At 35.6% G+C, this 17,849-nt stretch overlaps 1 protein-coding gene across 7 annotated transcripts in view; it reads right to left on the bottom strand.

Moving 5' to 3' along the window:
* Positions 1–17,849, bottom strand: part of Frmd5 (FERM domain containing) — a 366,456-nt gene that overhangs the window by 26,817 nt on the left and 321,790 nt on the right. For 2 of the 7 annotated variants that reach the window (XM_083130972.1, XM_083130974.1), the window contains 4 exons: positions 16,339–16,427; positions 12,833–13,065; positions 7,539–7,715; positions 5,156–5,386 (listed from right to left, as the gene is read on the bottom strand). In XM_083130972.1, coding sequence (XP_082987098.1) covers positions 5,156–5,386; positions 7,539–7,715; positions 12,833–13,065; positions 16,339–16,427 — 730 coding nt within the window. The remainder of the gene's footprint in view (positions 1–5,155; positions 5,387–7,538; positions 7,716–12,832; positions 13,066–16,338; positions 16,428–17,849) is intronic. The other 5 variants (XM_083130973.1, XM_083130975.1, XM_083130979.1 and 2 more) reach the window with 4 other exon arrangements.

The following is a 17,849-nucleotide window of genomic DNA, read 5'->3' as shown; positions in this document are numbered from 1 at the left end:
TTCATTCCTACTATACATTCATGGTGCCGAAATGTGACTAATGCTGTCAGGTAATCCAATGACTATACAAAGGTACCTAGACATCCAAATTGAGGATATTGGATTTCCACTATTCAAATTACTAAAAATTTATTTATTAATTAAATGATTGATGTGTAGGAAATTTAGATATTGCTTGTCATAGTTCTCTGGGTTCATGCTCCTGATAATTCTCTTAGGAGTTTATGAAAAGATGCAATTGAAACTTTTTGTTCAAAATCCTTCCTTTATATTTTTCATTAAAAAATTAATTGTTGCCACCAAAAATGTTAAAACAAGTCAGATGGTAACTCAAAAAATATATCAATTGACTGGTATTGTGATAACTGCCTATTATCTAACTAACAGCTGGGAAGTTTCAAATATCTTCATGACTTTTTTGTTCATGCAGAAGTAGCGAAAAAGTAGCGAAGTAGCGAGTAGCGCACAGGAGTAGCGTAGCGAGCTACTTTTAGGTAAATGTAGCTGTAGCTGTAGCGAAGCTACATTTTGGAAGAGTAGCTGTAGCTGTAGCGAAGCTACTTTTAAAATGTAGCGTTCCGATCACTGGTTATTTCACCCTTGCTTACGGGATATGGCACTTTTCGAGAGTTTTGAAACAGGACAGAGTGTGACCACACTATGTGGACATTTTTGCAATTTCTTCATGGTAATTTTCTAGGTAGATTGATGAGCACACGGGGATCTATTAAAAGGCCTGCACATTCCCCAGATCTAACATCTTAGGAGGACTTTTACTTTCAGAAACATTTGAAGAGAATGGTGCATGCACTAAAAGTCCCTGATATTGACCATCTGAGAGAAGGCATAGTTGCTGCTTGCGATGTTGTTGCACATGCTACATTGCCAAATGTTCTATGCGAGTGTGAGAGACGTCAACGAGTGTGCTCACAGGAACGTTGACAACATTATAATGTGCATATATCGTAAGTGAAAGATATGTGTATAACTTTTTGCTGGCGTAAGATACGTTGGAAAATCCTTCGTCACTTCATTTCTCGTGAAATTCTAGCCTCATTTGATATATCACATCACCCCCTTTCCTTTGAAATTTTTGCGTTGAATTCAATATGGCGGTCAACAATATGCCGGACCTGCTCTTGACACACACGGCTAGGGATATCCTTGTGCCTAACCTATTTCTTTTATGACCAATTATACCCAGGATAACTCCTTCACATTTTGTAGGGGGTGTTAGGGGACATTTGACTCTTCATAGTTCATGTAATGGGGCTTTTATCAGTCACATAGTTACACATATTATTTTGTATCTTCTGATCCCATTGCAGTCCCAGAATGATTTTTTGGTATGTTTTAGAGTATGGTATGTGGGATCAAATATATTTTTTTCACGATTTTTGGTGATGACATGTTTTGAGATATTCAAGGTCAAAAGTCAAGGTCACGTGACAAAATTATATTTTTATCAAAAAGGTAGGCTTGTCATATATCACTGGAAAGCTTATTCAATTCCCTGTACAATAAGCTTTATTTGAGCTTCCTAGGCAAAATAGTGGCGGAGTTACAGCACATTTAGTATAGCTAAGCGGGCTCAAAAAATGCAATTTCTGCAAACTCTGACCTTGAATAATTTAACAATTACAAGACGCACGTGACTAAAAATTTTCATAGTTACTAACTTCCATGCATAGTTTCAACTCCCCAAATTTCATGAAAATCGGAGATGGTCAGGTCAAAGGCTGTGTTGATTTCGCATGGAATGACTCACACACAAAATAATACAACCGACGATGCGAGCTAACTTAACAGTAAATTGATATCTGTTCAAACGTTCTTGACAACAATGGAGCAATTTGATTGTTATGAAGTTCTTGAAATGCAGTCCAGGTGTTTTGCCACAGTGATTTGTTTGCCATGACGCTAGTTTAAAAATTTCATTTATTGTAGCATAAAATATCTCTCAAATTTAGACTTTGTTTTCAAGCTAACTCCTAGACTTTTATAAAATGGAACAAATAGTGTTTTTTTAAGAATATCGACAGGATGACCAGAACACGCCTTTGAAATGGGACTGTCCCTCTCAAAACAGAACATATGGTCACTCTATCTCATAGTCAAAAATGGGATATGACAATCAAGTTTTCTCAAATGTTTTTAGCTTTTTGCAAAGGGCTGGACTCTTCCACTGTCTGTGAGAGAGAGATTTTAGTTGATTCTTACTTTTTAATGTGTTGTGTTTGTCTTGTGCATGCCCCTGTACAACCTTGCACATTTAATTTCTCCCAAGGGGCTTTGTACAACACTTGTTTTAATTTTTTAAGTAAGAATTTTAGATAAGGGGATACTTCCCCACATACACTGAAGGGTACAAAATGGCCTAAAGTGCTGACGCACCCAAAAATTTTGTTTCAATCAATCAACAATAGTCAAAACATCAATATTCAATGGTCAAAACCTTACATTTTCAGCATATGCAGACAGAAAAATTATGCAAACGTTAACCAGCAGGAAGTGTGAAAGCAGAGAGGAAATATTAATTACTCATAAAACAGGAAATAATAAATAAGTTACAAAGTTACTTGTCCAGGTTGAGAGACCAGGAGGTTATCTATAAATCTGTCAAAAAGATGGTCTGAAGTTCTCCAACTACTTATTGACTTCAATAATTACAATATTAATTTTTAATACCCTATGTACCATCTCATACTGTAGCCATGAGGTCTAAGGCATCATGCTTTGGGTTCAGAGTACGGGATATTCGCTGGTTAGTTTCCTGTGGGAAACGTAGTAACTTTTCTCCTGATATTTGACTTGTGTATGGGACTGGTGGGCAGGCACTCACCATCGTGAGGAAATTGGGAAGCTACGAATGAGTAGCATAATCTGGTCAACTGGGGATCTGTCGTGCTGACCACATGTCTCTCCGTAACTGGCTGGATGATCATCCACCTCTGCTATGGCGTGTTGGAGTGAGTCGATAGGTAGCCCTTGGTCCTCAAGGCCTGTTTATTTATATATTTTATTTATTTCGTCTTATTTTCCATGGAAAAGTTAAAAGTTGCTGTGGGGGCTGTTGCTGTAATATAGCTAAGGGTTCCTTGTCTCACCCATGTTAAAATGAAGACAAAAAATGATGCTGAAAAGGCTGTTGATGTTTTAGGGATATCATATTTCCTTCATCAGGAAAAAAAGGGAGTGAAAGATGGGTGAAAGAACACTCAATTAGATATAGCAGTCAGATGCTGGAGGGGCTGGAAAAAGATCTTGTAATGGCACATCACGTCTGTGTGGTGTTGCCACAGATATCACCTTTTGTAATAAAGGTTAGAATAATAGTTTCGTACAATATTTTGTAGTTCAATGCCATGCAAGTCCAGTACAGGAGCTAAAAACAAAGGACGAACCTGAAAAAACAAATTGGTAGCCAGCTACATTTTTTGTGGTGAACAATTCATATCCTATCGCATGCTCAAAAGTCCCCACTCGTTCCACACTTGCTTCATGCACTCGCTGAGTCTCTCCAAACATCAAAATTGCACATTCTGAGAAATTTGATTATAACTCCTGAACTAATGGGTATTTAGAAACATCTCTTTTTTGTTGTTGTTGTTGTACTTATAAAACAGTGGTGAACACAGTGGTAGATCGATATATTCTACATGTTCCATAGTACTTAAACTATTTACTTTTAAAGTAAAAAAAATAGCTATTTTTTGTGACACATTTTGAACTCTAGGTTAAATAGAATTTTTTGCAAGAAATTCAGAAAAATATTCCAAATAAAAGACGAAGAGCATTCTTTAAGCTTTAAAACAGTATGTAGTTTTACATACTTTCACGTACAGTTACAGCATCGGAGGAGTGGGTTTGATTGATTGATTGAATTGCTTTATTTTACTTTGCTTTTTGTGCCACTTTTGGCTAATTTGCAAAGATGAGGATGAGTGATGATATGATGAAATTGATGAATGGACACTCACAAACATCCATGCCCAGGCCAGGATTCGAACTTGGGACCCCTGGTGTCGTAGCGCAATGTGCTAACAACTCTGCCATGGAGGCTGGCCGGAGGAGTGGGGACTTGTGTACACATGCATACTATGATATGAATTATTAATCACAAACTTCACCTATTTTCTGATCTGTTGCAGGTCAATTCCTTCCTGCACTGGACTATAAAATGAAAAATAACTTCAGTTATAAGAATTTTCCCACCTAAATTCACTCACAAGATAATTGCAGTGACAATGACTTAGATTCATAACATTAAATACTACTAACTGCTTGAGGTTGAAATAACTTGTCACTAGCTATATCTTGAAAATAATTTATGATTCCATATCTTAATGGATAGCACACCATTCTAAAACAAAAAATCACAAATACAAACATACTGTGTATGAATGTAACTTACATTACCTTGAAAGAAACCAATCTTCATGAAGGATTTAAGTTCTATGAATCATCTTCAGTAGAAGTGCAAATGAAATAAGCATTGAAAGCAAAAAGGTAAAAGGTGATTACAGACTGAAAGCAAGAAGGAGGAAACAGGGGGTGATGTGTTTCCCTAACAAACAGACACAATTTTTAAAAATAATAATAATAATTAAGTTGCTTTAAGGGTTAACTATAGACTATCCTTCACCGACGAAAAATACCAGAAGGAAAAGCAAGCATCAAACACCAGATCTAAAGTATTGCTATGGGAAATTCCTAGTCATTTCCATCTACTAGGCACAATGCCAATATGTTTCTAATATTTATCTAAAGGTAGATAAATTGTTTATTCTGCAACTCAACTAATTTACCATTTTTCAGGATGTAGCAGGCAAGACTGACCTACTCCAGTATCAAAAAGTCTACTACTTTCATGTATTTTGCCCAAAAAGAAAATTCTTCTATTCACAAGAAAGATAACAGAAAGCTAAAGAAGACCATGATATGAAAAGTGGAGACATGAACAAGCATACAAATAAATGCAGAGATGTTGAAATTAATGAACAAGACATGCTAGAGCTTGTGAATAATGAAATAAGCACTAGACAGAATCATGAAACAAACACGTCTATATTTAGGAATTGAAGGTATGAAATAATCTGAGAGCAAGAAACAAACAAGAAGAAAGAATTGTTTTAAGTCCCCAGCAGCCTCTTACCTCCTTTCTCAGACGATGGCTCTGATGTAGGGGACAGAATATTATTAGGCTGAGCGCCCAGATTATTACCAATGATTTCTGTCTCAATTTTTTTATTATCTGGTCGCTTTTCTACTTCGGTATTAGCATCCTGGTTCAAACCAAAGTCTGTGTGATCAACATGAGCGTCCATTTTTTCATGCTCAGCTAAAACGTTGGAATCATGCGTTTCAATTGCATTGGGTTCCTCAGCTATGGAAAGAACCAAGGAGGGTTAACTTGCTTCACAGTAAAAGAAAACAAAATAAATAAAAAACAATATAATGGGTATTAAAAGGCAACATTTTTAGAACAAAAATAAATGAAATAAATAATGGTGCACAACATTTAAGTAGCACAATTTAACATATACGGTAAAAATTTCATTTATAATCATGCAGTGATAGAATTTCCAATTACGAAAACAAAAATGAATGACAAGGGGACACATATTTCACATTGAACAAGTGATCATGCACAATAGTTCAATTACTTTTATGTTTTATAAATGTAAGTATTTACAAAAGCAATAAGGAAATACTGTTTTATACAATCATTGTGAACATTCATATTTAAGTTATCTTACCGGGTTAGCACAGATGATGCAATTTGTATTAACTTCTCTACTATTATTACTTGTTTAAGTGTAGGTAATTTGCCTCATTTTATGACTGCTATTTAATTATGTATTCCTATAAATATCTGTTTACAACTATACATATTGATTAAAAAAAGTCACTTCATTCCTATGCTTAAATATAATTTGTAAACCACTATTCATATAGCTATGTAAAGAGTTTTCTGTACTCATCGAAAATGGTGGATTCCAGATGTTTTCACCACTTTATATGACTACATAAATAAGGATTCCTTTTGATATTAATAACTTGATTAAGGGAGGTATATAGGAGTAATGCAAGATTAAAAAATTAATAATAGTGAATATATGTTGAGAAGAGTTTACAAAAGTGGTCAGAAGATTACAATGTAAGAATGTCAATTGAAAAATATGTCAAGTATGCTCATTAGATCAGATCTACAATTTAAAGTGAGATCCCAACCACTGGGCAATGTGCATCCAACATATATAAAACCAAATTGGGAAAGTCCTAATCAAAAGAAACATTACTGAATTTGTGTAAATTCCTTATCTGAAACTAGATAAACATGTGTTCTCAGATTACCAGTAAACGTGTGTTCTCAGATTACCAGTAAACGTGTGTTCTCGGATTACCAGTCACATTCAGTCAGCATTGATTTCTAACATTTTGGGTGCATACATTCCTCTAATCATCAGGGAGTGTACAATCACAATTTCTACTGTATACATGCCCTCCTTCATAAAATACTTTGAAATATTACATTCAGTATTTTCAGAGGTGGATCAATGCTTACATATTGTGTATTTTTGTTATTCTATATTACTTTCTGCCATTTTTGACCACGGTGGCTCAGTCGGTAACGCGTCTGACTACCATGCTAAAGGTCCCGGGTTCGATCCCCGGCCGGTTCAAATCAGGGAACTTTTCTAACGATGGAAGCGGCCCCGGTGCCCACCCAGCATCGAATAACATGGGTACCTGGGGGAAACCCTGGAGGGGAAGGCGGACAGGGGCGTGATGCTGATCACATCACCCCACTCACGACCGGATCAAGAAAGTGTGGGGCGTTACCCCCACACCCCCTATACGCCTTCATGGCGTGGTGCTATGCACAGGGGAACACTTTACCTTTTTTTTTTTTTTTGCCATTTTTGACTAATTGGAATGATGAGATGGGCAATGATTTCATGAAATTGATGAAGGGCACTCTTCAAAAACACTCATGCCCATGCCAGGACTTCCTGGGAACTTCAGTGGACAGATCGAAAGCTGACGTGTCTTAACCGAGAGCACAGCCAATGTTTACAATACCATGTAGAGCTGTAGGTTCTGATCTGATTAAGGGTATAAAGTAAAAAATGATTTAAAGAAAGAAAAAATACTTTGCCATGATGTAGTGAATAGCCAGATTGTTTATTATTTCTTATTGTGCTTTACTTCAATCATAAGCATTTCCAAACATTGGCTATTTAGTAAGAAAAAATACTGGAATTCACAATTTTTGACAGTATTTCATCTAAAAAATTAAACAAAATTGGGGAAAAGGCAAAGTAAAACCACTAAATCACAGTAAGTAAAGTTTGAAATGAATTTGCACGTAAATTTTCCAATTTTTCAGGAAAAAAACACTAATAAACTCATAAACCTGTAAAAGAAACTTAAATACATGTCATTATTTAAAAATTGACAGTTCAAGCTAAGATTCCACCACCAACAGGTTAATATGTATGAGAACAGGTGAACACCAAGCCAAGAACTCCTACCTGGTCCCTTCTTGTTATTGATTTCTTGGTCCTCAGCTACAGTTTCGAGAAGAGGAAGAGTGTTATCAGGACAGTAAGGAGAGGAAAGAGGCAGATCCACACCACAAAGCAAACTACCATCCAGTCGAGTGTCAGGCAGTGGAGCTGAGTGATTTGCACGAGGTAAGCTGCTATACCCTACAAAATGTACACTTGTCAAGCGCATGGAATACGAAACAAAAACCACATCCATTATTCCAATGAGGTTACTAATCTAATGTGATTAAACTCAACCTTTAGTAAAGAGGTTACACCATGTTTGGTAAATCTACAAAATTCTTCTAATAATTTACAAGCTTTCGGAAATTAATAAATAATAATTCCATGAGCAAAAATGAACTATTCTAGTAACACTGAATGCACACAACTATAATAGTAAAATTATGGTAATTTAGCTATTATGTAAAAATAGAGGCAGCAGGTTTTCATAAAATATACTGGTAAAAAATTACAGGCATCAACATAAAAAGATAAATTTATATCTGAAACTTGCTTTTATTGTCAAAAAAATTGCAATATAATTTTAATATTAATGTAATATTAAGATCATATAATTAATATTTGTATTCTGTACTGGACTAATAACTAGTTCTAATAAATCCATTACCTAAGTGTAATTAATGTCTATGTTGAGGTACAATAATATTCTATGTATATGCAGTACATTTTATTATATTTTCCAAATATTTTGTAAAAAGTAATTATCATTTAATATAATGGGACTAAAATTTTAGTTTCTGGGTCCTAGGAAATAATGTGTGCCTTTTGTATGTGAAAAAGGAGAAAGTATTACAATACATATGAATTCTTCCAGAAAGAAGAAAATGTAGGATATTAAAGATAAAAAACACTTAATATACCTATATGCATGTCATTGTTCAGTGGTACACAATGTGTTTTAACATAACCTACTCACTCTGTATCGTATCTTTACTTTGGTGTTTTTGAAGTTTAAAATACATGAAAAAATTCTAAAGAAAATCAGTTTCAAAATTATTACAGCAGTAAACTTCTTTCCATATAAAAATATTCTTCCCGAAATTGTGTTGATAATAGAATATTAAAACAAACTGGAGCTTCATTTGGAAGATAATTGTAATATTCTCTATGGGTACTAATCAGAAACTAGAAGATGAACATTTCATTGGTTACAGATTCTGGAACTCACCAATCAGTTAGGATAATTTACACTGCAATAAACTAGTAGATGATAAGTATTTCAGAATATCGAATTTTATATTAGTAAATGTATTTTCTTTAGTAAGCATTAAGCATTGATTGATTCATTCAATTGGACATGCTCATCAAGAAATCTTAATAATGCATGAGGTTCGTAATTTTAAAGCAGTCAGTTCATCAAATTACATCTTAGCTGTTTCTGAGATATTCAAAGTTTAAAGTTGAGGTAAAATGTTCATGTTTTGTGTTTAACTCCACAAGCAAATAGTTGCACTAATAGAGATATTTTATATCACATGAGCATCCTTTTGTCCCCAGTAGTTTCTGAGTAATGAATATGTATTATCAACAACTATACGGTGTACGCTTTTAGAAGGAACATGTGTTCAGCCAATACGGAGACAGTGCTATTGTGCTGTTACCAAACTATTAGCGGAAGGGAAAGCAGATAATTTGCTGTGTCCAATATTCAAGTATTTTTTTTATATAATGCATACACATGATAATGCATATACATGAGTACAGTGAAATAACATAGTGAATATTTCTACACAGGATAATAATATCATATCACTGCAGCATATAAGAACTCAAATTGACTCACAATGTTGTAGAACGCCTACGACAATGAAGGGTCATTGTGTATATTGAGACGAATTTAACACCCATTGCTTTCCCAAGACACAACAATTTAGCTGTCAACATGATGCCAATGAAAAGAAACAGATGGAAGGAAAGTGAAAGGGTCATTATGTGCGTTGAGACGTGTTGTTTCCCGGTGATTTTTTAAGAAATGATAACTCCGGCTGGAGGCGAATAAAATTTATGGGACTTGGAGAGCCACGTTCAAAATGTCTTGCCCCATCTTATGATGAACCTTAAAGTGGCGAGTTTTATGAAAACTTCTTGCACGCAAGAAAAAAAAATGGCGTTTAACTTGCACACCGCAATTTCCTAACTGTACAATGCTGCACTCCTGCCATATGCTGATCGCCATGGACACACTCTGCATGTCACAGTTCTTGCAAGGGACCACCTGAAATAATTTGTTTCATGTCAAATGAGCATTTGCTCAATCTCGATCCAGCAGTGGCAGAAAACAACTAAATCTTAGATTTATTTATGTTGCATTGAGCCATCGTTTGGTAGTTCTGTCAGTTCACGAAACAACATGTGTAGCTGTATCAATCTTTTAACCCCTCAAGATGGGATACATTCGATGCATGGTTGACTTTAAACTGTTGTCGGATTATATTTATTGGCAGTAGAAATAAACCATTTTAACCAGTTGACCAGAACTTCCCTTTCTTAATTGGACAATATTGTTTTCGTAAGCTGGCTTGTCGCAAGCGGAAAGTGATATGGAACTGAAAAAAAATATTGTGGAAGGCAGTAAAGTAGTGTTAGAGGTTTTGATTTGGCTTCCAATAGTTCCAAAAGTGTGCAAAAATAATTTACTCACTTTGCAAATAATGAAGTTGAAGAAAAAAATATAAAGAAGAAGGTTCTGTGACACTGAGTCACAGTGATCATGTACGGCAGTGGTGGGAGGTTAGTTACTTTAAAACGTCATTATGGTGAACAAAACTTATTTAGAATACATGGAAAATACCTAAATCACAAAAATTCACACCAATCAAAATAGAGAACACTGTGGGCGAGCAACTCTGAAAATTTTTAATTAAATTTATTCTCCAGTTTTAAAAATATGTAGTTCATTTGTTGTTAAAAAATGCTAAAGCTTAGCAATTTAAATACTGTTTTAAGCTCAGCACGGGGTGACTTAAAAGTCCTACCTGAGGGGTTAAATATCAACAGTTGACACAGACACACAACTATCATACAATTTTTTATTTCTGATTAGTACCCGCAAAATGATTGTCTCATGTGTATCTTAGTAGATATTTCATGTAGCATGGTAATTATATAATAATATTTTAAAAAAATTAAGCATTAGTTATTGCAGTTTGATGAAACATCCTTCAAAAATATATATTCTACTTCAAGAGCAGGATGTATTAATTTCCTACACAGCATGCATCTAATGGCAGCCACAACTATTACACAGCACAAGCTTTGCCTTTGTAAGAATGAAGAAACTGGAACAAATATACATTCAAAAATTATTCTTTCATAAAAAATGTAAAGGATAAAAATGCAAGTAAAAATGTAACAAATACATTACCATCATTATTATAGAACAGTTTCCTGATAAAGGGCTTAGAATAAAAGTATTAATTTAAAAGAATAGCATAACATTCTTCAAATCAGCAGTGATAAATTGTGGTAATATTGGAAATGTACACTTGATGAGAAAAATAATGGTGTGGTGACAGTGTAGCTTTTTCTAGCACTTCACATGTACAAAATCAAAAGATTGTGACTCATTACTAATATGGTAAAACATGCTGAATTAGCTTAGCATTATCCAAAGAATTTGTATGCTAGTTACTTCAAACTTGATGCATGCTATATGCCTTTTGGTGCAAAATACATTTCATTTTGATTTATAATATGAAATTATAGACACATCCTTCGAAAAACCCCACATCAACTGTTTATGCATATTTGGTAGTTTTTGCAACCAAAGCTAGAGATTTTCTTCACTTAGGGTGAGAACAGAATTCAGCACCCTAATTCCATTTCTTCATTTCATAAAATCCACTACTGAATACTGCATGTTCATCTTTTCTCTCAACACCATGGTGTGGATTTTTTTGCCTACTTGATTATTTTATTCCTTAACACATTTAATAGTGCCGAAAAATGGCTATTTTGAGGTTTGCACAATTTTTCATAAAAAATGCCACTTTGGTGTTCTTTCTTAGACCCGCTTTCTTTTGCTACTTTGTTAAAGACATTATTATGTTTATGTTGAACTGAAAACCAGTATTTACCAGTTTTCAGAATCGCAACAGATCTTGGCAACTCGTACTTTCATGCCAACCAGATGAAACCCACCCCTTCTTTTTTCCAACTGCATGTTTGTATGGGTCTTACTTGTTTTATTGTGTGTGAAAGGAATGCGGGTGGCTTTCAACTATGAACTCTGATATAGCTATGCTCTTCTCTAATTTATGCTTTCACTTATTGCAGCTTTACAACTTATTTTTAGAGGCATGCATTGAATTTGACGAAAACACAAAAATTGAAATAACACCATGTAATGCTCATTTTTCACGTTTTTGAAAGGTGAGGTTCACTGTAAGTACTAGGTAAATGTATCTATTTTGAGGAACAAGATACAGTATAATACAAGTTATTTCTGTCAGAAAAGTCTACAAAGTTGCAACTTAACGAAACTCGCCTTGTGTTTTTGAACAAGAAATGTTTACTTCTGGACATTGTTGTAGCTTGGATAAATACAAATCAATTGTATTTTATGAAAATTAGTACGTATAACATCAAATTACATAGAAATGCATTATATACAATTAAGGTTTAATTAACACGTTTATAAATTATATTTTGCCAGGATCTACAGAAACAGAATTACGCAGAACTGAGTTACATTATAAAGCAGTCTCAACTGTAATAATAAATATTCTCACTTGCTTAATGGTTTCGTTGATACAGGTAGAAGATAGAAGCCTGAACCTTTTTCACATCAAATAAAGAAATTTGATTTTTTTAAAGAGAAACTACATTCATAAAGGTTTTGATCGAAGCTTCTTTTATAAATTTTTTCAGCATACTCAGAAAATTAAAAATGAAGTATACAGTGGAATCTCAACTTAACATTTTTCAGGGAATGAAGACCAGAAAACTTAAAATGTAGGAAAATGTAAACTCCAAGAAAAGTTTATAACATGTTGCTTTATTGGGACCACGAAAACTGAAAGTATAAAAACTGGAATCATAAAAATCAGGGTTCCACTGTGTTAAAGAAGAATCCACACTGTTCTGTTTTGTGAATGTTCATGTTAATAACTATTGAAGGAGGAAATTACAAATATTAGTTGGAAATGAGAAAGCTTTGATGCTGTGAACGCATAGAAAAAATGCATGCTTCTAATTACAAGCTTCACTGGACCAGAAATTCAAGACACCTAGAATGAAATAAAGGATATCCTTACTGATCTCACCAATGTCCGATCCCACTGGGGTTGAAGGTGTGGCAGGAACACTTGAAGCTTTTCTACGTAAGCTTGGTGGGCGAGACCTGTTAATCGGTGGCTCCTCCCTTCGCAAAGGACCCAAATCCTCCATGATCTCTCGCTCCACACGACCTGAGTATCGGAACTTTGTACCCCAAGAGAAGAAACTCCCTCCAGTCACTACCGAAGGTGCCTCAGAAGAAGAAGGCAATCTGAAGGGGAGGAAATGCAATGGAATATTAATAAACAGAGTTGTAAATATAATTATGTTTATTTAAGTGCATTGTTGTATAGTTATTTTTAGGGTTGAGCCAATACCAGCAGTATCGGAAAATATAGGTTTGATTTTATTTACTGAAACCAGGCGATACTTTTCTGGAATCTAATTATCCAGGATGTTACACAAAAATTGAAGTTTTCATTGATTTTGTACCAATATTGTGTGAAAAAAACTATTTTGTGATTACTTAACAGGTATCTTTTACATTCTGATGTACAACATTTGAATATTTTACAGCAAAACTCTGGTGAATTGTTGCTTATAATTTCAGTGGAATACTCATCCACTAATAATCAATATTTTGAACAACTCTTTACTGTTACAATTTTCAAGCATCAGTAGTGGTATGATTATCAGTTCAAAGTGGTATTGGCTCAGCCCTAGTTATTTTACAATGCTTTCCTACCTCTTCCGGTTAATTGTGATGATGATGAATGGCATTTTGATTAACTATCCATGCTTTACCCAGGATTTAAACCTAGGACATCTAGCTTCACAGCATGCTAAGAAAACCACTCTGACATGAAGGTTGGATTTAAAGAATAATAATTAGGGATATTTGACAAAATTCACAGAAAGTAGTTGGTTTTTTACACCACATGTCCACATATTTAAATTGACAGAAAATCACAACACATACTTCTCGCCTCCGACGGTATTGCCTTTACTTTGTACACAGAATATGAATTGAAACTGAACTTACAGTTTAAGTGAGATCCAAAGCACTGAAATGTCCACCACTAGAATCAGAGAGGTCTTGTAATTCAACAATTATACATTACTTAACATTTATAACTTTCATTTACATGAATTTACTTCCATTTACATGTTGTCAGATTGTTTTAAGTCCATTTTATGCACAAATAAGCTACTGTAAAATACCAACTATTTTCTGTGACTTTTGTCGAAGACAAGCTCTTACTCTCTCGGTTTCTGTCAAACAACAGCACATCCTGAGAGTATTGTTGGGGTTGATGAACACATATTATTGTTTTTATAAATTCACTTCATATTCAGACAGGCTAATCAGGACTGGCTCTACAGTTTCAAGTGATATGAATCACTACAGAATGTGCCTCCACCATTGGAGCCTTGATCACCATGCCATTGGGGAATTTCCCATCTCAATGAGGATTTGGAAAGAATTTAACTACTGTGTTGATATATGACAATGATTCAAGGTACATGGACTGAACATCTGTAAGTCACTGTGACAAATTTCCATCTTTATCACACAAAAATGTACTGTGCATGCTGAGTCAATATATTAAATAGCTTTGGTTTTGTATAGTTCAACCACAAGGGAAAAACCTTCGGTGAAAAATGTTCGCGCATCTTCCCTGCCATTATCGGTGCTCGGGGCAGTGTTGCCAGGTCAGACTTGAAAAAATCGGGAGATTGTTCCTTGGGAAACCAGAAGATCTGCTACAAAATCCGATGATCTAATAGTAGGGGATGAACGACATTCTCGAGAGGGGGGGGGGGGCATTGGCGTGCACACTGGGGGGGCAAGGGGACGTGTGCAGATTTTTTCCAGCGAGAGGGAAACAACGTATTTTTATCAGGTGGGTAAACGATGCATATTACCCCGTAATAGTGTTGCCCATGCTTGGCCCCTTAAAGGCCTTCCTGATGCACTAGACAAGCAGGAAGCCATTTGATAACTAAAACTATAGCAATATAAAAAAGGAACTTTAAAAACTGTACTTACGACATTTCGGAGATTGACTATCTCCTTCTTCAGGTTCGTATAAAAAAAACTAGGTACTTAGCATAGTACTGCGTCAAAATGTAATATGAGGATTGTGGATAAGGGTTGGTTTGGATACATTTAAAATATTATGTTTTTGCTCTAGAGGTATGTACAAAATGCTAAACTAGAGCAAGTGCACAACTCCTACGACACAGAGCCGTGCACAGAGATGAAATAGGTTGTTAATAACCTAGAGTTGCCAAGCAAAGGGTCACAGAACAAGCCCCTGCTGCAGTGGTGAACATTGTTTATGGTGTAAATGTCACATATACTTTTGCAACAATGGTGCTAAACCCAGCACCCTGTGTTTGGCAAAAAGAAACCGAACATCTCCATTTCAAGAGTGGACATGTTTCAAATAAAAGCAAGTAAAGTCTCCGAGGGACCCGACCAATGTCTTTCATCTCTTCCGCATCTTCTGGTGGTAAAATCTAAGAGGGTGCATGGAAAACACCCTCAAGTTTGCCCTTTCTCAGCACCGACACAAGGGGTTTGCGATGCCTCTATTTTCGCGAAGAATATTTATGACAGGAAATCGTAGACAGTTGTGTTCACAAATGAAACTAATGCCTTTTGTTGTCGGCAATTTACCACAATCTTTCAAGTCGAATGCTAACAAACAAATCAATTTGCCTTCTGCTGGTGTTCGGTGTACAGGTATCATTAGGGGTGGGCACATGTCCTGCACCATAGTGAGAAAACGAATTACGTATGTGAAATATATTGGTGAATTATACAGCATGTCTTCCTCAATAATTGGAGATTACAACGCTTATGCTAGGGTGCCACCTATCCTCCCCATCTGCTAGAAACACACACACACACACATGTACATGTGTAAAATAATTTACCCACGCTACGAAGTCAGTGTTTCTACATAGTAAGGCATGGACGTTTCACTGTGTTTGTGTCACTTCATCCATTTCATCAGTTTCTCATTCATCCTTATTGTCATACTTACCCATAGAGGCACAAAAGTGACGGAAAATAACTAAAATAGAAATAGATTTTGGGGTGGGATAAAATACAACCATCTAAAAAGAGTAATGTAGTAATAGTAATAAAATAATAATAATTATTATGTCCTCACACAATTAATTTAGATGTTTGGCAAAATTTCACAGTTCAAACAGCACTTTTCACGGCTGAGTGGAGTTCCACTCTACCTCTCCCCTCCATGTTCAAGTAAGATGAGCAGGAAGCGTGTTTTTGAGCAGGCCATTGGAGGTTCCATAGCAATAGTTTATAAAGGAATTCTTCCGAGAAATCAATAGGCCTGGCAACACTGACGTGGGCCACGCTGAAGGCTCCTTCCCCATGCCCTTTCTCACACCTGCCAGCGCGATGCGGTTCTGCGCAGGTTTCTTTGCTTCTGGTTCCACTATAGAATGTTGGAACTTTTATTCTAAAAATCTGTATATACTGCAAATAACTGATTTAAAAAGTACTTACGTGAAGAACAGCATTTGTTCCACAGCACAGCGCCATACATGCCTGCAAGCTGCACCAGTAGGACACTTAAAACCCACTGTATGTTTTTTCTGTAACAAAAAGGGAAATTTATGTACAATTTCACAGAGTTATACATAAATTTTGGTGATTCTATGTAGAGCACAAGAGGATTAAAAATGAATGATATTTGAACTAAATAACAAAATTACAGTTACATTTTACAAAACAAGGCATATATATTAAAACTGAAAATGACAGGGATTTTACAGGAAGTAAAACTTATACATTGTGCTTTCCAGTAATGAGTATTAAAGGAAGAAAAAGAAAAAAATTGTGCACAAAATCTTCACCAGTCACCATCTTTTCCAGGAACTCGCAACAGAAGACACACTGACGCCTGTGATCATTATGAGACACCTTCTGCAGTTGTTGAAGTTGGTATGGTTTGAAGCTCAAACATTTATGAAGAATCCTCCATGCAATTGTTTTTGACACATCCAGTTCTACAGCTCCATGCATGACTAATTTTTTTGGGCAATGCAGAAAACTTGTGTGAATGCGTTCTGAGGTAGCAGGCAAGCAGTTGATTTATTCTTACAGAAGCATCTGAGAGTTTCACGTACAAATTGAATTGCCACTAGGTGGCTTTGCTTATCAAATTTCAAATGAAATGCTCATTGCACAGTAATTCCAGACTTTGTTGTATGGAATTCCAACAAGCAAAATGATTTCTAGACAGGTGTAGCAGGCATTTTCACAAACGCACTGCTCTAGCTCCATGTAGTGGCAGGCATGTCAACTATGCTGTGATGGAGTGAGCAAAATAACTTTCCGAGTTCCTGTTCCAACTGGTGCTGGTTTCATTACAGTAAGTTCAATACTCTTCTTCTAATAAATTATCCTAACCACAAAGAACATTATGATGTATCCTGTATTTAGACCCACCTACTTCTTTTCAAAGCTTTGTGGACCAGTAACACATGCAAAAATTTCTCTGAAATGAGGGAAGTTGGTTTCAGCTTGGGACCTTGAATTGACATTTGCATGAATGTTTCTTCTAAACTTTAATGCACCAACTTTTAATCTACAGGGTGAGGCAAAAGTCCGGCACCGCCCTAATAATTTGAAAACGACTTGATGGAGGGCGATGAAATTTCGGATATGGGTAATTGGGGTGGGGGCACACCAGATGGGGCTAGTGTGTATTATGGTGGACATATTGAAAGCTGCCATCTTGGAATTACATCCAGATTTTCAAATGGGAAGGGGGTCATGTAACATATCATTTTACATGTGCATTTTCTCAGAAATAAGAATATGCCGTTATTTTTCCCCTAACTTTATTTGGTGAGGATATTTTCATAGTTGAAGTTCACATTTGGCGTAATGTAATGGGTTGGTATTTATTTGTTCCAGGTGATATAACATCGCGCTAACCCTCCAAGAACGGATTGAAATTGTTGTTATAAGTGGGGAGCGCAGTGCCGGGTCATTCCAGAAGATTTCAATGC

This window comes from Lepisma saccharinum, chromosome 11 (genome assembly GCF_977018435.1).
Source record: "Lepisma saccharinum chromosome 11, izLepSacc3.1, whole genome shotgun sequence".
Lineage (NCBI taxonomy): Eukaryota > Metazoa > Arthropoda > Insecta > Zygentoma > Lepismatidae > Lepisma > Lepisma saccharinum.
This window is presented reverse-complemented; position numbering and strand designations above follow the sequence as displayed.